The sequence below is a fragment of the Oncorhynchus keta genome, chromosome 12 (assembly GCF_023373465.1).
Source record: "Oncorhynchus keta strain PuntledgeMale-10-30-2019 chromosome 12, Oket_V2, whole genome shotgun sequence".
NCBI classification, from domain to species: domain Eukaryota; kingdom Metazoa; phylum Chordata; class Actinopteri; order Salmoniformes; family Salmonidae; genus Oncorhynchus; species Oncorhynchus keta.
In genome coordinates, this window is record NC_068432.1 from 5,899,064 (window position 1) to 5,925,250 (window position 26,187).

The 26,187-nt window shown below is 43.3% G+C and overlaps 1 protein-coding gene across 4 annotated transcripts; it reads left to right on the forward strand.

The window, feature by feature from the left end:
* Nucleotides 1-240: 240 nt before the first annotated feature.
* Nucleotides 241-23,718, forward strand: LOC118390903 (protein transport protein Sec24A-like). 4 transcript variants are annotated; one of them, XM_035781649.2, is made up of 23 exons: nucleotides 241-356; nucleotides 4,871-5,416; nucleotides 10,427-10,588; nucleotides 11,435-11,509; nucleotides 11,634-11,806; nucleotides 13,702-13,883; nucleotides 14,011-14,113; nucleotides 14,461-14,587; nucleotides 14,914-15,023; nucleotides 15,285-15,397; nucleotides 15,641-15,759; nucleotides 15,972-16,027; nucleotides 16,220-16,426; nucleotides 16,694-16,817; nucleotides 17,051-17,209; nucleotides 17,472-17,645; nucleotides 18,013-18,123; nucleotides 18,663-18,838; nucleotides 19,546-19,683; nucleotides 21,364-21,468; nucleotides 21,723-21,815; nucleotides 22,063-22,166; nucleotides 22,534-23,718. In XM_035781649.2, the coding sequence occupies exons 1-23, from the start codon at nucleotides 353-355 to the stop codon at nucleotides 22,646-22,648; spliced, it is 3,276 nt and encodes a 1,091-aa protein (XP_035637542.1). In that variant the 5' UTR covers nucleotides 241-352; the 3' UTR covers nucleotides 22,649-23,718. The 4 variants fall into 4 exon arrangements, with proteins under 4 accessions (XP_035637542.1, XP_035637543.1, XP_035637544.1 ...); XM_035781650.2 differs by lacking the exon at nucleotides 241-356 and adding an exon at nucleotides 475-648; XM_035781648.2 differs by lacking the exon at nucleotides 241-356 and adding an exon at nucleotides 477-890.
* Nucleotides 23,719-26,187: the final 2,469 nt, after the last annotated feature.

Here is a 26,187-nt window from a genome sequence, read left to right on the forward strand (position 1 = left end):
TCTGACGGGGCAGTTTGTATGTCCACATTTCTGATCTGAACAATAACGACTTCCAGTCCAAAATCTTCATCTCCAGCAAAAATCGCGCTGGAGATAAGTATTTATTAAAACGTTAAGCATTAGTCTGGTTTTATATAAACTCATTTCATTTGTAAAAGCCAGTCTGTCACCGTGTATTGAACTGATCCCATGTTTTTGGACTCAAACATCAAAGGAAGCGAAGGCAGTACAAAATTGTGAGCGTTTCACTGTTTCCAGTACTGTCGAAATCAACTATGCACAGGAAGTGCCACGTGTACCAACTGCGCATGCTTGAAGAGGTTTGACGTTGTGCCTGCTGGGTGGGACTAGAATGGGTACAGTTTATGTCATAATTTACTTTTAATATAATTTACACTGCAGGTTTGGATAATTAATCGTAACAGGTTCTGAGAATTAGGTTAAGGTTATGTCAAGGGTTGGCTAAAATGCAACACAAATGATTTTGGACATAATCTGTACCCCATCTAGCCAATATCTACTGGGTGATCCCAACTTCCTGTGCAAGAAGATAAGTGATTTCAGTGGCCTCACATGATTGTCTTGACAAGTCCTACACCCGTAGTTGGACGGGGAACGGCCCAATCATGGTCCTGTGATAGCTAACAAGTGGGCAAGCTAATTAACTTTTTGTTTTACTTGAAAGCCTGTGTGGTGAAGTCGCTCCGTTAACCAAACATCTAACGTTACCCTGCTAGCTAAACAGCCAACTTAGCCAAGTAAGACGCAGTTAGCTATTCGTCAACCAAGCATTTCTGCAGTATATTTGATTACGGTTGGTGTCTATTTCATAATGTCAAGTACAGATTTTAGTTCTCAGAATGGGGCAGGAGGACCGCCCTACGCAAATGGTGAGTACTTTCGCCACGGGTTAACTATCTTTTGGCTTTCTACCTAGCTAAAATAACGTTAACTAGCTAGTAAGATAAGATTTTATCCGACCTTATCTGACTTGGCTTGTTAGCAAGATGGCCAGATTACAACATTAGCTTGCTGTCTTGGTAATAATGCTAGCCATGAATGATGGCTGCTAGTAGTGGGCTAATTTAATATTGCTCTTATCGAAACACAAGCACACATGTTCATATAGATAGCTACGTTATTTGGATAGCTTTAAGTTAGCGTTTTGATTCCCCAACTACGACCGGTAGCTAACATTTATCTGGCTCAGAATAGTTGACACACGTCAGATATATTTGCTAACTAGCTAACGTTAGCTAGCATAACTTGGTTGTTCTCTAGAGACACATTTCAGTTAGTTGGCAATTCGAGAGCAAATTGTATTTTTCACATGCTTCGTCAACATACCTGTGTATATAAACCCTCGATTGCTTGTACTACGTATTGGCCAATAAGAGGCTTTGAAGCCACCTGTCGGCCATATTGGCACTCCTCAGAAAAGCAGTCCTCCATACGAATGAATAGACTTCTACAGTATTTCGTTAAAATGTTTGTAGATGTATCTTTTAACTTATCGTAGCGAAATGAATGTTCCCTTTTCAACCATAAACTGCCTCCAATGTAGTTTTAGAGTTAATCCATAGATTATGGCGTATACAATGTATTTCAGTTGACTGATTTCCTTATCAACTGTAGCTCAGTAAAAATGTTGCATTTGTCATATTATTCAATGTACAATGTTGATCCATCCTCAGTTTTCTCCTGTCACGGCCATTCAACTCTAACTTACTATTAGCCTCATGGTGAAATTCTTGAGTGGTTTCCTTCCTCTCCGGCAACTGAGTTAGGAGGGACGCTTGTGTCTTTGTAGTGACTGTATTGAAACAAAATCCAAAGTGTAATTAACTTAACCATGCTCAAACCTCACTGGTCTTTGTGGTTGAATCTGTGTTTGAAATTCACTGCTCTGAGGGACCTTACAGATAAATATATATGTGGGGTACAGAGATGAGGTAGTTATTCAACACTTGTTGCACATAAACTGAGTCAATGCAATTTATGTGACTTGTTACACATTTTCACTGCTGAATTTATTTAGGCTTGCCATAAAGGGTTGAACACTTACTGACTTAAGACATTTTAGATTTACATTTTAAATTTTAAAAATTAAACACAATTCCACTGACATTATGGGGTGTTGTGTGTAGGCCAGTGACAGCACAGTGACAGCACATCTCAATTTAATCCATTTTCAATTCAGGCTGCAACACAACAAAATGAAAAGTCAGTGTGTGTACTTAATGAAAGCACTTTCTTGTGCTAGCTAAACATTTGGCTATGAGCTAGCACTGGCATTCTGGAGACAGAATTAAATTAAGTAATCTTGCTAGGTAGTCAGATAGCTGTGGCCATCTGGCAAGTATCAACAAGGGCTTTCGGCAAAATAGCAACATTAGCACAGCTAGCTAGAGAATATCAGAATCTAGACCATAGACTAAGCAACCCAAACGGGCATGCATTACCAAACAATGCTACTGCCACCTTCTGGCTTGGAGTATTTAACAAGTCTGAGTGGCTGACGACTTTGGTCTTTGCTGTGTGAACATGCAATTCTGATTTCTGACACTGTTCAGAGGTGCTAAGTGTTGTCAAATGTTTGACAATCCTACTGGTGTATGAGCTATTGTGATTAAACTCCCTAGGCTAGTTAATTTGGCTTTGTTTTTTCCTTATCTCTGCATTTTGTTGGTGTAATTTACATTTACATTACATTTAAGTCATTTAGCAGACGCTCTTATCCAGAGCGACTTACAAATTGGTGCATTCACCTTATGACATCCAGTGGAACAGCCACTTTACAATAGTGCATCTAAATCTTTTTAGGGGGGGGTGAGAAGGATTACTTACCCTATCCTAGATATTCCTTGAAGAGGTGGGGTTTCAGGTGTCTCCGGAAGGTGGTGATTGACTCCGCTGTCCTGGCGTCGTGAGGGAGTTTGTTCCACCATTGGGGAGCCAGAGCAGCGAACAGTTTTGACTGGGCTGAGCGGGAACTGTACTTCCTCAGTGGTAGGGAGGCGAGCAGGCCAGAGGTGGATGAACGCAGTGCCCTTGTTTGGGTGTAGGGCCTGATCAGAGCCTGGAGGTACTGAGGTGCCCTTCCCCTCACAGCTCCGTAGGCAAGCACCATGGTCTTGTAGCGGATGCGAGCTTCAACTGGAAGCCAGTGGAGAGAGCGGAGGAGCGGGGTGACGTGAGAGAATTTAATTATTCCAATATGTTTTCATTAAGTGTATTCACTTAGTCTACTTTATGAGAATTTGCAAGATTCTTATTTGCATAAAAGACAGAGACCAGTCTTATCAAAAATAGGTAATAGTATTTATTCTCGGAGGGTGCTGCCATGTAACCACGAACAACAGTTTATATACAAAATATGATGTCACAGGTCATAAAATATTCTTTCTCCAACAGTTCAAAAGTTAATTTGAGAACTTAAGGTTTTTCATCCATCACCCTTCAGCAGACAGTTCCAGCTAATGGAAAACCTAAGAAAATCCACAATGCCTCATCTGAACATTCCAGTGCTAAATTGAGTCGGTTCAACCATAGGTTAATTACCCTTTCTGCTTACTTTAAAAAAAAAAAACACTTCCAATCTTCTCCAACCTGGCTGGAATTATATTGATTTAATGTCATTACCCCCGTGTTATATGCTCCACAATCCCTCACTAATGAATTCATATTGTTAATCAGATATAATAAGAGTATAAGTTTACTTAGTTAGTTCTATTTGAAATGGAGATATTGTTTAGTCATTTATTAATAAAATTCCTAACAGCATACAAGGCAATTAAATGCCTCAACTCCAACATTGGTCTTTCAACTCTGATCAAACCTAGATGATTAAACATCCATCTTACCAAAAGAAGGCATTCCGTATGTTCACTAAATTCCCGTCCTGTTGGTCGCAAAAGCTAGCACTCAAGTGTTAAAGTTCATGCCAAAGTGGATTTAATCTCCGCTTAATTCATCTAACTTTGCTTACTGTTTCCACTTTAAAACGATAGACCTTCGTTGCTGTACAGGATCTACTTCCTGTGATTCCTATTCTTTCCTGTTGTGCTCATTTGCCTTGTCTTACTCTTTAATTGGTTGAGCAGTTGTACTCTGCCCAGGCCAGGTTCACTGTTATTGGAGGAAGCCCTCAACATGACAGCTGTGGCCTGCCGTGAGTTTCATTTTGGCCATTTCCCCGGAGCTGCTTAGAAATGCTGGGATTATGGGTTTTTGTCTTCACTATTGAGATGTTTTCTAATCAGTCCGTTCCTCTCTGTTCACACTCACTGTCAGTAAAGGAGCAGCATGCTTTAAATCCAGGTGAGAAGATTATGTCCTTCTCTGTAAGTGTGTTGATTTAAGTTATTGCTTTGTCAGTCTGTTCACAGATTGTTTTCCTTATTTTGGAGGCCTGGAGTCTATTTAAATCCTAATTTCCCTTGCTGCATTTAGCCGAATACTAATGCTGCTGTTCTCGAAGTTATCTAGCCTATATCTTCCTTCAGAGAAACAAACGGTTGTAGGCAGAGTCAATCAGTAGTGCCATGCAGTTCATAGTGTAGTAATGAAACATTGGTTATAGAGTGAGGTTTTCTTCATCAGCGTTAACTGGCATGCAAATGGGGCAGTGGGCTATTATTGATGTAGTTTGTTTAGCATGTCCTGAGGGTGGAGATTTCACTTAAGGACCAATGGAATGGTCTATAATGTGCAGACTCTGCCCACCCTAAGCACTGTGCCACGCAAAATGAACCTCCTTGGTTTGAATGCAGATTATAGGGACATTCACGTGGGATGTCAGAGTATGGTGCTTGTCTATAAGTGAAACTGGCTTGGAGTCATCTAACCTCGTCATTTTCCTGTCTTCCAGGTCCCTTTCAGAATCCAGTAGTGCTGCAGCCACCGGGACCGGATTACATGGCCCACCAGACTCCATACAACCCAATGCAAGCCAAGGGCCCTTTGCCGCCCGGCCCTGGACTCTATAACTCCGGTCCCTACCAGCCCATCCCACCAGTCAGCTCTAACCAGGCCCTTCCAAGTCAACCCATGTTAAAAAGGCCTCCTATGGGACCTCAACATTCCATGACCCCACCTCAGTCTGCCAGCCCTAACCCAGGCTTCAGGATTCCCCCTGCGCATGCCACCCCTCCACCTGCGTCTGCTAACAACTACCAGCACGCCCCAGCCTGGCAGTATGGGGGGACTCCACCGATGGGAGCTCCTCCATCAATGGGGGCACCGCCTCCTATGGCCATGCCTCCCCTTCGGCCTGTGGGTAATCACATGACCTCCTCGCCCAGCCTGGCAACCCCCCAGGCCTCCTCGGCAGAGTACCGCGCAACGCCTCCTGTCTTCCATAATGCCATGCAACCCCTGGGTCCTCCCACCTCGCTCCAGGGATACACCCAGCAAGGTAAAACGGTGCTGGATGGAGCATTACAAAGGCTGCATGATTAAGTGTTAGATATTCCACAGCTGTTTGTTTCCACAATGAAGAGCACTTTGTTGAAAACTTGAGATATCATTATGATCTTATGAAATGTTATCGTTGTTTTGTCTGTGTAATGACACTCCCCGGTGGTTGTTCAGCCAAAGATTTTTTAGAACTAACCCAAGACAGACCACAGCATTGCGTTTTTTCCCCCCACTGGAAACGACATCATAGTGGCAGAACAAGCAAGGAGGTGGGCGGAGCCAAGCACGAGCTAGCAAGATCCTATTGGCACTTTCTAGCATGGCATGTCCAGTAACTATTTACCCTTGCACTCCTAAACCACATTTTTAAAAAATATATTTAAAAAATGGCAAAGGTTGAAGTCTACAAAACTTAGTTAACTCCGTTCTTAACAGATTCTAGTTTTGTGAATAGCGCTCTATTGAGATTAAATGTTCTATCGATGAGCAGAATGTTGACCGAAGTCAATCTCATTCCATCTTCTCCCACTGTCAGCCACTGGGCTTCCCCTCAGCCATATTTTGTGGGTAGTGGAAATGCCTGCCCGGATGCTTCATATTTGCACATCCGGTGAAACATCTGGCTCCTTGTTCTGTGGTCGAGCTAACTGATGTTGAAAGTGGACATTGCCCCCTCCTGCTCCCGTTCCCACACGAACAGATCAGTTTGGCAACACCTATCTCCTTGGCAGACACTCTACTCAGAAATACTTGTTCACAGGCCAAATTAGTTTTAGTAACTTCTGGTGAAGTTATTGGAAATCTATCATTTCCAGAGTTCTGAGTTTAGTCACCACTTACCCCCACCACCACTGTAGCGGTATTTGTGGTGTGTGGCTTATTTTTGGTCAGAAGCCATCAGTGATTCATGACCAAAGCCATTATTGCATTATACAACATTGTGGTCTAAGAAATATCACATTATCTGCCTGACGTAACTGTCTACCTGACTTCTGTTTGAATATTCACTCTAATCTGTCCAGTTTACTGTTTTTATTCAAGTTGATTTGATTACTTGCAATCTCTGAATGACAGATCTTTGATATTGGAAGCAACATCAGATTGCTCTTGTTTGGAATGCCCCAGTGTAGTCTCAGTAGTCACCTAGCGGTGTCTTCCAGTTCATTGACATTAGCTAGCTCTGGGTCAGCCTCATCAGCTGTCGTCAGACCTGACACCTCCAGTGTAGGGTTATAGAGGTTGACCGATTAATCGGAATGGCCACTTTAATTAGGGCCGATTTCAATATATCAATCATAATCACTAGTTGATGATATTACTAGTTTATCCAGCGTGTCGTGCGTTGCATATAATCGATGCGGTGCGTATTCGCAAAAAAGGACTGTCGTTGCTCCAATCTGTACCTAACCATAAACATCAATACATTTCTTAAAATCAATACACAGAATTATACATTTTTAACCCTGCATATTTAGCTAAAATAAATCCAGGTTAGCAGGCAATATTAACCAGGTGAAATAATCACTTCTCTTGCATGCAATGAACGCAGTCAGGGTATATGCAACAGTTTGGACTGCCTAAATTGCCAGAATTTTCCGTAATTATGTCATAACATTGAAGGTGTGAAATGTAACAGAAATATTTAGACTTAAGGATGCCACCAGTTAGATAAAATACGGAACGGTTCCGTATTTCACTAAAATAATAAACGTCTTGTTTTCGAGATGATAGTTTCCGGATTCGACCATATTAATGACCTAAGGCTTGTATTTCTGTGTCATGTATAACTAAGTCTACGATTTGATAGAGCAGTCTGACTGAGCTATGGTAGGCACCAGCAGGCTCGTAAGCATTCATTCAAACAGCACTTTCGTGCGTTTTGCCAGCAGCTCTTCGCAATGCTTCAAGCATTGAGCTGTTTATGACTTCAAGCCTAACAACTCTCGAGATCAGGCTGGTGTAACCGATGTGAAATGGCTAGCTAGTTAGCGGGGTGCGTGCTAATAGCGTTTCAAACGTCACTCGCTCTGAGACTTGGGAGTGGTTGTTCCCCTTGCTCTGCATAGGTAACGCTGCTTCGATGGTGGCTGTTGTCGTTGTGTTGCTAGTTCAAGCCCAGGTAGGGGCGAGGAGAGGGACGGAAGCTATACTGTTACACTGGCAATACAAAAGTGCCTATAAGAACATCCAATAGTCAAATCAAATCAAATTTTTTGTCACATACACATGGTTAGCAGATGTTAATGCGAGTGTAGCGAAATGCTTGTGCTTCTAGTTCCGACAATGCAGTGATAACCAACAAGTAATCTAACTAACAATTCCAAAACTACTGTCTTATACACAGTGTAAGGGGATAAATAATATGTACATAAGGATATATGAATGAGTGATGGTACAGAGCAGCATACAGTAGATGGTATCGAGTACAGTATATACATATGAGATGAGTATGTAGACAAAGTAAACAAAGTGGCATAGTTAAAGTGGCTAGTGATACATGTATTACATAAGGATGCAGTCGATGATGTAGAGTACAGTATATACGTATGCATATGAGATGAATAATGTAGGGTAAGTAACATTATATAAGGTAGCATTGTTTAAAGTGGCTAGTGATATATTTACATCATTCCCCATCAATTCCCATTATTAAAGTGGCTGGAGTTGGGTCAGTGTCAATGACAGTGTGTTGGCAGCAGTCACTCAATGTTAGTGGTGGCTGTTTAACAGTCTGATGGCCTTGAGATAGAAGCTGTTTTTCAGTCTCTCTGTCCCAGCTTTGATGCACCTGTACTGACCTCGCCTTCTGGATGATAGCGGGGTGAACAGGCAGTGGTTCGGGTGGTTGATGTCCTTGATGCTCTTTATGGCCTTCCTGTAACATCGGGTGGTGTAGGTGTCCTGGAGGGCAGGTAGTTTGCCCCCGGTGATGCGTTGTGCAGACCTCACTACCCTCTGGTGAGCCTTACGGTTGAGGGTGGAGCAGTTGCCGTACCAGGCGGTGATATAGCCCGCCAGGATGCTCTCGATTGTGCATCTGTAGAAGTTTGAGTGCTTTTGGTGACAAGCCAAATTTCTTCAGCCTCCTGAGGTTGAAGAGGCGCTACTGCGCCTTCTTCACGACGCTGTCAGTGTGAGTGGACCAATTCAGTTTGTCTGTGTGTATGCCGAGGAACTTAAAACTTGCTACCCTCTCCACTACTGTTCCATCGATGTGGATAGGGGGGTGTTCCCTCTGCTGTTTCTTGAAGTCCACAATCATCTCCTTAGTTTTGTTGACGTTGAGTGTGAGGTTATTTTCCTGACACCACACTCCGAGGGCCCTCACCTCCTCCCTGTAGGCCGTCTCGTTGTTGTTGGTAATCAAGCCTACCACTGTTGTGTCGTCCGCAAACTTGATGATTGAGTTGGAGGCGTGCGTGGCCACGCAGTCGTGGGTGAACAGGGAGTACAGGAGAGGGCTCAGAACGCACCCTTGTGGGGCCCCCGTGTTGAGGATCAGCGGGAGGAGATGTTGTTGCCTACCCTCACCACCTGGGGGCGGCCCGTCAGGAAGTCCAGTACCCAGTTGCACAGGGCGGGGTCGAGACCCAGGGTCTCGAGCTTGATGACAAGCTTGGAGGGTACTATGGTGTTGAATGCCGAGCTGTAGTCGATGAACAGCATTCTCACATAGGTATTCCTCTTGTCCAGGTGGGTTAGGGCAGTGTGCAGTGTGGTTGAGATTGCATCATCTGTGGACCTATTTGGGCGGTAAGCAAATTGGAGTGGGTCTAGGGTGTCAGGAAGGGTGGAGGTGATATGGTCCTTGACTAGTCTCTCAAAGCACTTCATGATGACGGAAGTGAGTGCTACGGGGCGGTAGTCGTTTAGCTCAGTTACCTTAGCTTTCTTGGGAACAGGAACAATGGTGGCCCTCTTGAAGCATGTGGGAACAGCAGACTGGTATAGGGATTGATTGAATATGTCCGTGAACACACCGGCCAGCTGGTCTGCGCATGCTCTGAGGGCGCGGCTGGGGATGCCGTCTGGGCCTGCAGCCTTGCGAGGGTTAACACGTTTAAATGTCTTACTCACCTCGGCTGCAGTGAAGGAGAGACCGCATGTTTTCGTTGCAGGCTGTGTCAGTGGCACTGTATTGTCCTCAAAGCGGGCAAAAAAGTTATTTAGTCTGCCTGGGAGCAAGACATCCTGGTCAGTGACTGGGCTGGGTCAAAGGTATATGAAATACAAATGGTGTATAGAGCGAAATAGTCCTATAATAACTACAACCTAAAACTTAAGTGGGAATATTGAAGACTTATGTTAAAAGGAACCACCAGCTTTCATATGTTCTCATGTTCTGAGCAAGGAACTTAAACGTTAGCTTTCTTACATGGCACATATTGCACTTTTACTTTCTTCTCAAACACTTTGTTTTTGCATTATTTAAACCAAATTGAACGTATTTCATTGTTTGAGGCTAAATTGATTTTATTTATGTATTATATTCAGTTAAAATACGTGTTAATTCAGTATTGTTGTAATTGTCATTATCACAAATGCATGTAATAAAAAAAAAGCGTCCGATTTTAATCGGTATCAGGGTTTTTTGTCCTCCAATAATAGGTATCGTTTTTTTTGCCCTCCAATAATCGGCATCGGCTTTTTTTGTCCTCAATAATCGTTACCGGATTTGAAAAATCTAAATTGGTCGACCTCTAGTTACAATGCTACTTGTCACGGGACGTTTTCCCTCTAATGCACGGTAGTTCTCATATACCCCCATGTCTTATAGGTTACATTGTCATGATGTATAGTTGCCAGTTTTGTCTAAGGTTATGTAATAGGTTAGCCTTGACCACAGCCATTGTGCCACAGCCAGGTTGATGTCTGGGTTGGCAGCACAATACTATGATTGATGTAATATCCCAAAATGTCAAACAAACAATTGTTCAAGGTTTTAGTTGATGGGTGTTGTGATGGGATACTGTGTAAGAGATATGTGTAGCTAAATGTTGTTGTCCAGGCTCTGCCCCTGTTCTGATGAACCCCATGGCGGCTCCTCACTCATACCAGCCAGGTATGAGAGCACCCTACGGCGGCCCCCCACCCTCTGTGAGACCCACCCCACCCACTACTGGACCCCCCATGGGCAATGCCACCCCTCCCCTTGGCCCCAAAACTGATGGTAAGGAAATATCAGTTTTGATAATGCATGAAAGGTCTGAGTAGGAGTGCTGATCTGTGATCAGTTTAGCCTTTTAATGAGTAAGAGGGGAACCTGATCCTAGTTTGTTTACCTTACTTGTTGAATTATCCACATATGTACTGTGGTTTATTTGTTCAGTAGTTGTACAATAATTGTATAAATATTATTATTTTTCCTCTGGCGTGGCGGGGTCTAATGTGGGATTTCTCAGTAGTGGAACTAGCTCCCAACAGCCACCCCCTTTGGGTCTCATTGCCTTCTGTCTTCCCACCATGCCAGCTCAGTGTGGGAGTGATGCTTGTTATGCTTCCCACACTGAGTACGAGAACCAGGAGAATGACTTTGAGTGTCCAGGTGTGGTTCCGTCGCTGTCCGTGTGTTGTGTACCCTGTGCAGTTTTGATGACGATCACATTTGATCCATTGTCTTCTATCAGATTTGTTAACATGGTTTCGTAAGGGACAGAAGGCCTCGAACTTCCATGGATATTTCAGATATCACCTGTTTACATCTGACACTATTTCCAAGTTTGTCTGTCTGTCTGTCTGTTCCACCCCCCCATGTGTCCAATTTATCACATTGTCTTACTGTCTGTTATTTTGACTGTGAATTGGGTACCTTGAATGCATAATTCATATGTTCTCAACCCTTTGGCATTGAAACAAAGTACAACTGACCTGAAACATAACAAACATGTATGCTAATTACTACGTTTTTGCAAATGTACAGATTGTGGCTTTTAAGTGCTTACACAAGTAGTAGTGTTTTGTTTGTTTTAATGCATCTTTATTCTGACCCCTAAATGTTATGTTTGCACTGTAACAGGACACATGCCCACACCTGGTAATGGTGCTCAAGTTCCCAACAGCTTTGATCACTTGGAGATGGGCCCTAAAATGGGTCAGTCCTCCACTACATTATAGAAAATCAGAAGTGAATAACTAATAACTTTATAGTCCCCTAGATTTACTGCTAGCAACACTAAGAACTGACATGAGTCTTGTTTTGGTGCTTGTCCCTATAGCTGGCCCACTCCCACCCCAGCAGCCAGGCCCCCCTACTCGACACATGGGTCTATCCTACCCCTCTTTACCCCCGGGGTACACGAACACCTCGGCACCCCCTACTGCCGCCACCATGCAGCATCCCGTGCAGCCCTCGACGCAGCCTTACAGCCATCCTCAGCCATACCAGCAGGTAAGTGACCAGACTTCCATCTCTATGCTTTGCCAATTCAAGTCTTGGATTTTGTTTGACAGTGTTTGAACTACTTTGCAGATTTGAAACAGACTATCACAATATCAGTAATAAAAAAATATCAAAATCCCAGTTTATGCCTCAACCAACTAAGTGATGTTAGAAATATAACTTACCTATTTAATGATGTACGTACTGTAAGGCATTGTTGGGAGAATAGGTGGCTGCAGTTATAGCAATAATTCGTGTACTACTATCCATCTATCGTTGTATATCATAGCTGGCCTGGCATTCAACCCCACTGGTGATCCATGCAGTGCAAAAAATTAAAAACTTGTTTAAATGTTGCATTAAACCTATAGTGACGATTTGATTGTTTGGAGTTACTAAATACCTTTTTGATTAGGGCCGCAGAGTATTATGTACATCTGCAAGCATAGCAGCAAAGGCTGGACACATCTCTTTAGTTTCAATATATTAAAGTGCTGTATACAGCATCAAACAAGTGGACATAAAGGGCTGTATTTCCAATAAAACAATGGGCAGTTTGGGACACAGTTGCTTTCTTTCTTTTAACAAATAGGCTATCTCTAACCTGCAAATTCACTTTTTTTTTTCTCCAAAATGTCTGCGCCGATTGAGTTTGACTCCCCTGAGCTAGTGTATCTTTTTAGTAAGCTAAAAACCCTGCGCCTAACACTAGCTGCTGGGAGGATGTCATGTCATTGGAGGTGTGACTGACCTTTTCCCCTCACCTTTTTTCAGTGGCTACAGCTAGAGGCAGGTGTCATTTGGTTAGCTAGAAAGAAATGTACATCGCTTTCCCAGGTAGCTATGCTGAGCTTGAATGAATGCTAACTGTGGATAACAGTTATTTTAGTTGTCAATCAAATGTATTTGACATCGATCAAATGAGAGGGGAAGCAAGTTTCCCATTCAGTTATCAAAAGGTGGGTTGGTACAAGCATGCATTGGCAGGCAAGCTGCAGAAGGACGAGCATGATTTTATTCCACATTGTTAAAGTGCAATTTGAACAGCCAACTATATTTTATTTTGATTTATTTTTTGTATGTTTTAGAGGGTTTATCTTATGTTCCCTATCTCGCTCTGGCTAGCATTAGTTGTTGATCTTGTTGATGTGCATAGGCAACTGAGGGGAGGAGAGCGTAACTTGGTTACGTGGTATTTACATATGTGCAGAAATCCATTCAGGTGTATTTTGTGGCTTTTGACGAATGCTTTCTGATCTAAAATTGTGTTGCTACTGCCTGTAATCACACAGTCCAGTTCAAAGTGATTGATGGAAGGCACGGGTTGCAAATGGCTTATTTGCATATATGCCTATTGAATCTCTGATTGGCTATGGCGCACCGGTCTGCGTCGACTCCGGTTCTGATCAAGACGGATGTTTTTATTAGGTTTATTTACTGCAGTGTCTATTAATTGTCCAAATGCACAGCTGCTTTCCCACTCTATTGCTATTTTCACAAATGCCTTACTTATTACTATGTCATTCCCAAACATTCTATAGATTTGTGAAAATGACCATATCGAAGTGCTAAGATTAAAAAAATAATACTTCTTGGTATAAATGAATTTATTTGTATATTTCATGATGCTAAAATGCTGTCAGTTCCACTTTAAATTCTACAGTTCATAGCTGAACCTTCTGTATGATATTCGGTCAGAGCTTAGCGCATGTCTGACTATTGAACACGTTTTTAAAATGAACTCGATGTTGAAAAAAGACATGCATAGACTGAAATATTGAAACTGACCAGGGATGCACCACAAGTGCACTAATTTTTGATCAGACCTTCAAGGGTGCACCCAAGTTAAGTGCTGCCCTCGTTCATTGTATTCACCGGTTAACTGTCCTAATTTCCCTCCCCAGCCCTCTGCAGGTCCAGCCCAACTGAGCCCCTCCTTGTCTGGTTTGAGTCTGCAGTCTCAGACCCCAGAGGCCCTGAGGGTTGTCAACCTGCTGCAGGAGAGGAACCTGCTCCCTCTGGGCCCAGTCACCCCTCCTACGCCCTGCCTGCCCCAGGACCTGCAGAAAATCAACTGCCACCCAGAGTGCGTAGTAGTTTGTCTGGCGTTGTTTCTCAACATCAACCCTCCCACCACAATGTTGAATATTTTGTGTTAATGTGCTTGAACTTGGCCCTATATGTACTGGTTGTGCATCTCCCTCTCACTACAGGGTCTTCCGCAGTACCCTGACCAGCATCCCCCAGACCCAGTCGCTGTTAAACAAAGCAAAGCTCCCACTCGGCTTGCTCCTCCACCCCTTCAAAGATCTCTCGGTAAGACATTGCCCAATCACTCCATGCAAAACATGCCCAACCTTCAGTAGAATCAATCCTACTTCTGGTGAAAGATCAAAGGATACATATAGCCTAGAATAATTTTCTTCAATCTACACATCTGTGATCATGTCTGAATTGTAATTAGATTTTTTTTTTTAAAGATTAGTGTGGAACTTGGCATTGATAGTCTATGACAATCTTATTGTTTCTCTGTGCACTGCAGCAACTAGTTGTATTATAAGTTAAATTATTCAAGAGCCGATGGGTGCATATACAGTATTTCATTTAAATGTATGTACTCATCCCAGATTGCCCTTAATTGTTTTGGTTTGTCTGCACTGCAGCAACTGCCTGTGGTCACCTCCAGCACTATAGTGAGGTGTCGCTCCTGCAGGACGTACATCAACCCCTTTGTGACCTTCCTGGACCAGAGGAGATGGAAGTGTAACCTGTGTTACCGGGTCAACGACGGTGAGGACCACAGCCACCAAGCTCCTCTCAAATGACACCCTATACCCCATATATGGCACTTCCTTTGACCAGATCCAATGTTCATTATTTAAAAACTAAAATTAGGTTCCAAGTGAAGTTGGGCTGGTCTGAAGCTGAAAAAAAGAATGGAAATTCACACGAGCACCACAAGGACTAACTTCATCCATGCTCTATCAAGGTTTTCAAGCACTCCGCTTTGACCTAAATGTCCAGGATATCGTTAACCTGCCGATATTAGTGCTGATGGACAAGCCTGGTGCTGCTCTTTTCTGACTGAAGATACCCTTTGTCTTTGTTTGGTTTAGTTCCAGAGGAGTTCATGTACAACCCAGTTAGCAGATCGTATGGCGAGCCACACAAAAGACCTGAAGTCCAGAATGCTACCCTCGAGTTCATTGCACCATCAGAATACATGGTAAATTCACATATGTAGTCTTTCAAGATTGTCTATATTCTGCCTGAAAATATTTCTTATCTATGTGGAATGTTGCCCCCTTTAATCCGCTAATAAAATGCAAATGTGAGCTGGGTGCTGCTGTGTTCGTGAAGTGATTCCATCAGACTTTATGATGCTCTTAAGTTTTAAATAATTTGCTGCAGTTTTTCTAGGAAACGTTTACGTGTTTTGTCTGCGTGTTAGTCTATGTATTGACGTGGTGAAACCTGTCATACTCAGCTGAGACCCCCCCAGCCTGCTGTTTACCTCATCGTGCTGGATGTATCCCACAATGCCGTGGAAACAGGATACCTAGATGTCGTCTGTCAGTCACTGCTAGAGAACATCAATGCGTATGTATGATCAACGTCACCACTGAGACACTAACAAAAAAGCTGATTAGGCCTTTGCTGCATGGTCCATTTTCTTATGTTCTGGGCTTCATAAACTAACATTGTCCGGAAGTTTTAGTCAAAACTTGCTAGCTTTAAAGTGTTTCGTCTCCAATAACCCCAAAACAATGTAGCTTTAACAAAAAAAATAGTGTCCTGTTACTGTCTGCTGAACAAGTCCTTCTGAATGCCTGTGTGTTCCAGGCTCCCTGGGGACTCGAGGACAAAGATTGGCTTCATCACATTTGACAGCACCATCCACTTCTACAACCTCCAGGAGGGCCTGTCCCAACCACAGATGCTCATAGTCTCCGACATCGAAGGTGAGAGAGAAAAATAGAGAAGTTTGTGAACATGGGCCGGAGCTCTTTAAATTGCGTTGTGTGGGGTCTGTTCAATTTGTGCTCTGTCTTGTAAGAAAAAAACGAAGAGGCGCAAGCGTTTACAAGCTTCATCTGTAGACTAATTCACCGCCTAGAAGTGATCAAATACTGAAAAAATAGTCTAATGGACTTCTGTGCTGTCTTTTCTCCAGATATATTTTTACCGACACCAGACAGCCTTTTAGTGAACCTCAATGAATGCAAGGAGGTAAGGAGCTAATATTCCCCAGAGACGGGCTAATGTAAAACGAAAAGGTTGTGACTCAAATCTGTCTAACAACTCACCACATTGCCTGAATTAATCAAGACACACTCTCATTGGGTAACTTAGTTTTGCCTAAGCCTCTCTTTAGCTCTGTTTTGCATTTCAAAACATTATGTAAATGTGTTATTTTTGCAGCTGGTGCAGGATTTGTTGAGGAGCTTGCCCCAGATGTTTGGCAAGACCATGGAGACCCAGTGTGCTCTGGGCCCAGCCCTGCAGGCAGCGTTCAAGCTGCTATCGGCCACCGGAGGGCGTGTGTCCGTCTTCCAGACCCAGCTGCCCAGTCTGGGTGTGGGGGCCCTCAAGTCCAGAGAGGACCCCAACCAGAGGGCTTCTGCCAAGGTAGAGACTAGAGAGACCGGTTCACACTGGTTTATACATTCTGTATCTGAAATTGCACCCTAAAATGTCCCATATGTAGGGAATACTGTGCCACTTGGGATGCACACACATTTCTAGTTGTATAACATGTTGCATGCCTCTTGTCCAGTGATGGTTGAAACATGATAACTTCAATCCCGAAGATGGGGTTTCAGGAATGTGTTCTGCATACTATACCCATTTTTTTTAACTATTGTCTGTGATGCTTGTTGTGTGGTGATTCCCCAGGATATCCAGCACCTTTCTCCTGCCACAGACTTCTATAAGAAGCTGGCCCTGGACTGTTCAGGACAGCAGGTGGCTGTGGATCTGTTCCTACTGAGCTCCCAGTACTGTGACCTGGCCTCTTTAGGTGAGTGGCGCCTTCAGCCGCATACACCTGCACTACAATGTGTGATTGTTTACGAAGTCACCTTATTCCACAAGCAATCAGTGCCCTGTGCATGTCTCTGATGTATGTTACAGTATGTGTATGTTACTGTATGTGTCTTGCTGGTGACAAATCAAATTTCCCCTTGTGTATAGAACATCATACCTTGAGAGATTACACATGAATCCAGCCAATCTTCTCTCTCCTCCCGTCAGGTTGCATATCCAGGTACTCAGCGGGAAGTGTGTACTACTACCCCTCCTACCACCAGCAGCACAATCCAGCCGGAGTAGAGTGCTTCCAGAAGGATCTCAAGAGGTACCTCACCCGCAAGATCGGCTTCGAGGCTGTCATGAGGATACGCTGCTCTAAAGGTGACAACTTTTTTTTTTTCACTGTTCTGGTTTTATTGTATTATGTGAAAGCTTTAATTGTTTGAAACAAATTTCCCTTCAGGGAAATGCATCTTATTTCATCTGAAATCTGTGTAAATTATTTGCTGATCATCTCAATGCTCATTGATGGAGGATAATATTAACCCTGTGAACTTGAGTCTGTCCCTGCTCCAGTAGATTACTTTATCTGGGAGGATTAACTTGGAATGAATTCAACTCAAAGCCCTTAACCTCCATGTAGGCTTGTCCATCCACACGTTCCATGGGAACTTCTTTGTGCGCTCCACGGACCTGCTGTCTCTGCCCAACGTGAACCCGGATGCAGGCTTCGCTGTGCAGATGTCCATTGAAGAGAACCTGGTGGACATGCAGTCTGTCTCCTTCCAGGCTGCTTTGCTCTACACGTCCAGCAAAGGTATACTGTCTGGAGCTGCTGAGGTTTACCAAAAAGTGTCATTATTTTTCTGTGGGATTTACTTGGTTGAGACTCATTGTATATGTCCCAAATATCACACTATTCCATGCGTAGTGCCCTACTTTTTACCAGGACTTAAAAGGCTCTGGCTATAAAATAAAAATAAGTGCACTATATAGAGAAGTTCCATTTGGGACTCGGATTCCATGTTTGTAAACGTGAGCCATGAAAGGGTGAGATGGAACACTTTTTAAACTGAATACCAAATTGTAAACATGCTCTTTCTGAAGTGCAATTGAGTTAATACTTTTTGTTTCCATTGTAATGCTGAAACAGTAACTTGTTGCTTGGTGTTGTATTTCTACAGGAGAGCGACGAATCAGAGTCCACACCATGTGTTTGCCTGTTGTCAACTCCCTATCTGACATCTTTGCTGGGGCTGATGTCCAGGCCATCACTTGCCTGTTGGCTAGCATGGGTAGGTAGTTTGTTGGCATTTGTGTGGTTATTAAAGGCATGTTTATTACCATCACGGTGAAGTCCTTAGTGTGTTCCATCATCCTGTGATCGTTAATGTCTCTTAGTGAGAGCAGGATTGTCATCCCCACCCTACCATAGCTGCCTAATTTGCATGGACAGATGGTTGTAAGTGATATCAGATGGTTGCCTGGTTACCGTGACCTTTGTGGGATCCAAGTGGCTACATGAAACTGACTGTGGACTAATCTTCATATAGTGTGTTGATGGCGGTTTTACCCAGGTCTATTCCTTCACTGATGAAATGTTAGTCGTTAAAGAGAAACTACTGTAATATTATACCATTATTATTGATAGTTTACCCTAATATAAAGTAACAAATGATTTAACCCAATGGTTGCTCTTTTGTAAATGAAGGCCATGACTACAAACATGTACTGTACTTTCATGTAACTTGTGAATCACTATCCCTGAGACAAAAACAGAGCTGAGGTTTGAGTTTGGTTATTTTTTCCTGATGTGTGTCCTCTCGCTCTCCAGCTGTGGATCGCTCTGTGACGGCCAGTTTGAGTGACGCCAGGGACGCGATGACCAACGCATCCATCGACTCTCTGACGTCCTTCCGCACCTCTGTACTCACCATCCAGCAGCCTGGCCTCCTGGCACCCGCCTGCCTCAGACTGTTCCCCCTCTACATCCTCGCCCTGCTCAAACAGGTACGCTATCCACCCACTCCCTCCCTGGCTAGTCCCCTGGCAGTCTACAGCTTTGTCTCAAATGGTACCCTGTTCCCAAGGGCTCTAGTCAAAAGCAGTGCACCATTGGCCTCCCGAGTGGCGCAGTGGTCTAAGGCACTGCATTGCATGTAGTGCTGCAGCCTTTACTCCAGACCCGGGTTCATTTCCCAGGCTGTGCCTCAACCGGCCTGAGTCCCATAGGACGGTGCAGAGTTGGCCCAGTTGTCTGGGTTTGGCCGGTGGACCTTTACTTGTCTCTAGCGACTCATTGTGGCGGGCCGGGTGCCTGCGTGCTGACCCCGATCGCCAGTTGAACAGTGTTTCCTCCGACACATTAGTGCAGCTGGCTTCCGGGATAAGCTGGCGGGTGTTAAGGAACGCGGTTAGGTGGGTTATGTTTTGGAGGACTACCTTCGCCTCTCCCGAAGTCTTTGGCGAGTTGCAGCGATGAGACGATTGAAAAAGGAGGTGAAATGCCCCCCAAAAAGCAGTGCACCTTTAAGAGGATAGGATGCCATTTGGGACGGAAACCTACCTCTCACCAAACAGGCTATGGAACATAAACCAGCTTCAAGACACCATAAGAAATGTAGTCATATCAACTGATAATGTAAGACCCAGCTACTGCGATTTGTTTCTCTCCTTCATGCTTTGCTCATATGTCGTTTTTGTTCTCTGATCCACAGAAAGCCTTCCGAACAGGTACAAGCACCAGGCTGGACGACCGTGTGTTTGCAATGTGTCAGCTGAAGTACCAGCCCCTGGCCTACGTCATGCTGATGATCCACCCAGCGCTGTACCGTGTGGACGACCTGACTGACGAGGTCAGGGCTAGGGGAAACCCTGATTTTCACGCAGATAGATAATGCCAATAATGAGAAGCTATATTCTCTATAGTTTATACAATGTTATATTTTGAGCATGTCTTAAGTTATATAATGCATACACTACATGGCCAAAAGTATGTGGACACGTTCTCGTTGAGCATCTCATTCCAAAATCATTGGCATTAATAGGGAGTTGGTTCCGCCCCCCTTCTCATTTGCTGCTATAACAGATGTTGGGACATTGCTGCAGGTGCTTGCTTCCATTCTGAGGTCAGGGCCCTGTGCAGGCCAGTGAAGTTCGTCCACATCGATCTCGACAAGCAATTTGTTTATGAACCTCACTTTGTGCATGGGGGCGTTGTCATGCTGAAACAGGAAAGGGCCTTCCCCAAACTGTTGTCACAAAGTTGGAAGCACAGATTCATCTACAATGTCATTGTATGCTACAGCAGGGTTAATATTTCCTATCAATTAAACTAAACAGCCTGAACCGTGAAACAGCTCTAGACCATTATTCCTCCTCCATCAAACTTGACAGTTGGCACTGCATTGGGGCAGGTAGCGTTCCTCTGGCATCCGCCAAACCCAGATTAGTCCGTTGGACTGCCAGACAGTGAAGCGTGATTTGTCACTCCAGGGAACTCTGCTCCAGAATCCAATGGCGGTGAGATTTACACCACTCCAGCCGGCACTTGGCATTGTGCATAGTCATATTAGGTTTGTATGCAGCTGCTCGGCCATGGAAACCCATTTCATGAAGCTCCTGACAAGCAGTTAATGTGCGGATGTTGCTTCCAGAGGCAGTTTGGAACTCGTAGTGAGTGTTGCAACCAAGGACAGGTTTTACAAGCTTCAGTACTCTGCGATCCCGTTCTGTGAGCTTGTGGCCTTACATGCTGACCAGACCGGACACGTCGTGTGCGTGAGCGTCGCAAATTACATTAAGAAAGCAATGTTATTCAATTATTGCACCCACACTGCTAGCGCCCACCAACAAGCGTCTGCGACACCAAGGGCTAAAATAGAACTCATTCCTATATCTGATGCAGATCGCGCTGAAAGTCCTGCCTCTCCCATCTCATTGGTTTATAGAAGCAGGTACCCACTTGCCATCTCATTGGTTATACCCACGTGGGTGACTGAAAGACTAACTGTTTTGCCTGTAGTTGTGGTAATACAATGAAAGTTTAGATGCGATCACCATATAAGTTAAACGATGAAAAACCTTGGAAGGAGGTGAGATGACTAGAAACAAATAAATGTATGCACGAAGGCTCACGCGCGCAGCTGGTTTGGGTTCTGTGTCACGCTTCGCAGCTGAGCCTCTTGTTGCTCTTAGACGTTTCCAATTCACAATAACAGCACCTAGTTGACCGGGGCAGCTTTAGCAAGGCAGACATTTGACTAACTGACTTGTTGGAAGGGTGGCATCCTATGATGGTGCCACGTTAAGTCACTGACCTCTTCATTAAGGTCATTCTACTGCCAATGTTGGTCTATGGAGATTGTCTGGCTGTGTGCTGGATTTTTATATAGCCGACTCCACTATTTGAAGGGGTGTCCACATTTGTTTGTCTATCCATGGTTCTGCTTCCATCTGACATGTGGATATATTGTACGTTTCCCCTTTATAAACTTTTATTTTATTAGCATCTCCCTCTTCTTCTCCAACCACAGGGAGCCCTGAACGTCAGTGAGCGCACCATCCCCCAGCCCAGAGTCCAGCAGTTGTCTGTGGAGAAGCTGAGCAGAGATGGGGCCTTCCTCATGGACGCTGGCTCGGTTAATATGACCATGATGCATTTATTTGTTATGGACAGATGCAATTCAAACATTGACATATGAATAATCCAGAGTCTGATGCATTACACCCTCATGCTTTAGCTTGCCCTCATTTACAATTTTTTTTTAGGAATGTCATTTGGCGAACAACCTAAAATAGACATGCAACCATATCTACAGTGGATTTTTCTGGAGAAACGGACCGATGGATAAAATAAACACAATCTTGACTGACTTCTCCTTTGTCCTAACAGGTGATCTATGTCTGGATTGGAAGAAACTGCAACCCCAACTTCCTCACGCAAGTCCTGGGGCTCCCAAACTACGCTGCTGTGCCCCTGAACATGGTAAGGAACCTAAACACCTGCTCCCATTTTTCACTCTCTTAGCCCAGCTCCTCTGCTCCTGTCAAGGTTCTGTATCGCTCACCAGGACCTCTGTGTATTATACTGTATTTACATGTGGTAGTATCGTTTGTTTGTTATATATATATTTATATATATTTAGTAGTGCATCTCGTTTAAAACGGCACAACAGATTTCCTGAAAGGGGTGCCATAAAGATATTTCATTATAATGGTGTTGAATCTCCCAGAACATGCTCCCAGAGTTGGACACTGCAGAGTCCCAGAGAACCAGAGCGTTCATTGGCTGGCTGAGGGAACAGAGGCCTTTCTTCCCCATCCTGCATGTCATCAGGTAGGCATTAGGAACAGTACCAGTGCTCTGGTCTAGTAAAGCCACACCAGAGTTCAGAGGCCATGGCTGCGTTCCAAATTGCACCCTATTCCACTTAGAGTTCACTACTTTTGACCAGGGCTGTTGAGCTCTAGTCAAAAGTAGTGCACACTATGGGGAATAAGGGTGAAATTTGGTTGCATACAATGTTTGATTTCCTTGGGTAAACAAAGGCCAAAATAGAATGCTTAGTATTTAGATATGGTTGAACTCATTGACATGGTTGACAGCCTACGGAGTTTTGAGCTGTCAACCGGCTCAGGTCTATTCTGCAAGAGACGGTGTGTTAATGTTGTGGATCCAATCTTCCTTTTCTGTTCCCGTTCAGGGATGAGAGTCCACTGAAAGCCAGCTTCTTGCAGAACATGATAGAGGACCGGACAGAGTCTGCCTTGTCTTACTATGAGTTTTTACTCCACATCCAACAGCAAGTCTCCAAGTAAACCCAGCATATTGAGTCAGTTCTGGGAACATCATTGTGGGAACCTGTCAGGGACTGCTTGCTGCCTCTCACAGGATCTTCAGTTGTGGCTCACCAATTTTTGTGTGTATCATTGCCTTTCCTGAAGATTTCCCCCAGCTGCAGACTTTCAAACGAATCAAACTTTGTGTGGTAAACAGGACAAGGACAGAGGTGACTAAGCGAGGTCTGATTTCGCTGCTAGTTTGACTATTTTCCAGCTGGGACAACTTGTTGAAACCAGGGAACTCATGATACGGTATTTACGTCAATGATTGAGGACATCAGTGTTTATTCTCGAAGAACAAGGGTTTCTTAGATCTTTTCATATACAGTTCTGGCTATGGATGTCAAGTCTTTTGATCAAAAGCATAGTTGTATTTGCTAATAAAATAATAGAAGTATCATGCTAAAGGCAATGTTGGAGTATCGCCTGCCCTTAAGGACTTATTATTGGATGTCACCTTGATTGAGCGTAAGAATATCTCAGCTACAATAATAATGATCTACTGATTTTAGTTGTGAAGGACAGATGTGTACTTTATTTTGGTTATTGTCAAACAAATCTAGGATTAATGCAAAGGCAGAAATGTAGATGTTTGAAGGCGAACTAACCTTGTTATAATTTGCTGCCTTTTGAATGTTGATGAAACAATGCAATGCTGTCATCTCTTGGGTCTGGTCTGTCCTTCTCTCAACCTTTATTTCCTGTCTATCTTCTCTCTCACTTGTCATGGACATTCGACACCTCTGAAGACGTTGCTTTGTTAAATATGAGAATCCCGATCTGATTAAATTCTCTAATTGCCTTCTATGGGACATTTTTATTATTAAACCTCTGTTTAAATACAAACGCTATATGTGAAATATTTTAATATAATAGGATATGGGACATTCTTGAATACAGACATAAAGCCATTGTGATCTTTTAATCATGCTTATTGATACTTGTGTATTGAAAAGACTACATTATGGTAAAGAATTGTTGATTTTAGTATGAACATATTAAGGTGACATGACGCTAATAAAATGTTCGGAAATTTTTTAACTTAATTGTGGTTTGTCATGAATGAGCAGAGTACGATTAACATGGATGTTGTCTCAAATGGTATACCTTTTCAAATTCCACTGTCGTAACATAGTTAGTGTGAAAAGGAATACGAACATATCAGAATGTTTTCTGATACAAAGAGAAGATATATCTTAAGTAATGACGAATAAATAGTGACTGTAAAGGTGTCACTCTTATTGTACTTAACTGCAGGAAAGGTATGAATTGTTGACGTTTATACATTTGACAATGCCAGAGGTTGTTGCTGTATTGGTCTCGTTCTATGGTTTTAAGATATTATTTGTTCTTGTGGAAGTTTCCAGAATTAAACCATAGTCATATAAAATGTTTGCGTGTTTTATTCCTAATAGATGTTGAAGTAGTTTGCCTGAGAAACGGCAGGTAGACTAGTGGTTAAGAACGTAAAGGTTGCGAGATCGGGTCTGACAAGGTAACAACAATCTGTCTTTCTGTCCCTGAACAAGGCAGTTAACCCACAGTTCCGAGGCCTTCATTATAAATAAGAATTTGTATTAACTGACTTGCCTAGTGAAATAAGAGGGATCAATTGATAGAGTACCTACTTAAAATATTTCATTTTGACTGCCTGATTGCATGAGTTCGAATTGATTGATATTCACTTGAAGGGGAATCATGGATCTCGATACTGGAATACTTTTATAACCAACCATTGATTTGACCGCCATCCCCGGCAGCCGTGATTCTTTGGCTAAACTGACCTCAACCATTTTCCATGCATTGTCAATGGGGTTTCTAAACCAACCCGGCTGTAATGATTCTGGAAACGGGTTAATTTTGTGGCTAGTCGGATTTCCCCATGGGGAACACTAAACCGAAAGGTGTATATTTCCTCGCCCAGCACCGGTCACTGAGTTAGCAAGCTGAAGTTGGCTAGTGAGTCACAGAAATGTACGTTCAGCCTATTCAGTATGATTGGCCTTAAAAGTAAATTAATCAGCATGGCTTAACATAGCACTGTTGGCGGTATAAACACAACCATTTCGCTACACCCGCTAAACATGTGTATGTAACATAACATTTATTTGATTAATTTCGTTTTTGACCTCGACATTCTTGCTGGATAGACACTTTGATCGCTAACATGCTAGCGCTGCTAACTAGCTAATGCTAATGGCGCTCGTTAAACTCCTATGTTAGGCTGGACACATTGCATTTTTAAAAATGCTTTTTTTTCTAATAAGTGGTTCATTGCATCCGCGGTGGAGCCAAGTTTCATATTTCCCAGCTGCCTGTCGTAGTTAAAATAATCACGAAAAAGCAGGCCTTTAATTTAGGGCATTTTATCACCCTGCCAGCTCCTATTAGTTCTATTGAGCACTGTGGTACCAACTCGCCTTCCGAACGTTCGTGTAATGTGTCCAGCCTAACATAGGAGTTCAGCTAGCGCCGTTAGCATTAGCTAGTTAGCAGCGCTAGCTATCAGTGTCTCCAGCAAGAAAGTACAACAAATGGGACAATGGTAGTTTCGCTATAGTTGGCAATTGAGACCTGCTCACGTTAAGTTCAAATGTAAACAACGAATTACTCATGTTACTCTTGAGGTCGTCCCATTGTTTACTATAGGGAAATATAGGTATGGCTGTCTTTGCCAAATAGCTCGCGATGTGTGCGTTTTTTTTGTCTTTTCGAACGCCATATTAATCATTATCTTTCCAATTATGTAAGGCTGGGTATTGTATCTCGTCATCAAACGCTAGACCAGAAATAGTCAGTTGCTATTTTTTCCCCTACTTCCTCGCTATGCAGACAAGCACAATTGGTTCCACTGAGGTGCAGATGTTTCCTTTATACACGAGTTATTTTTCAGTTTCGTCCTCAGAACAGATTGTAGTGTTAAAATAAAAATGGATACTTTTTTGGTGCCATTTAGGCTAAATGGGAATCTAAGCTTCACTCCAGTCAAAACAAGCTCTGCGAACGTTCGATTCCATTCATTTGATATGGGCTCGCGCTAGTTTTAGCTTTAGCCAACGTTCTAAAGCCGTTTTCAGCCTTGGGTGAATTTTGACTCGTTCTTTTGTCCAGCCGACCTATGCGGATGTTTATCTAGATCCCAAGAGCAGCAGACCGGTAAGTCAACTTTTCTTTCCAACTTGAATCATCTGTAAAGTTGTTTTACATGCAATCATGCTAGCTAGCTATATTTTGACACGTCTGCACCTGCTTCACTGGTGATGCAGGTAATTAATTATCACATGCATACTCTCCCTCACTTGGGGCTCTATTCAATCACATCCGCATAGCGGTTGTTTTGGTTGTGTCTGAGGTGGAACTGTATTAAAGCTGTCAAATTAACAAGCGACCCTCCTGGCGTTATACCGAAAACGCACATTGCCGTTGGCGTCAGGGAGTCGCATGAACAGAAATCTCATGCAGCCCTGTGTACAAGTTAGAACAGTGGAATTTGAGATGTAATCTACACCTCGATT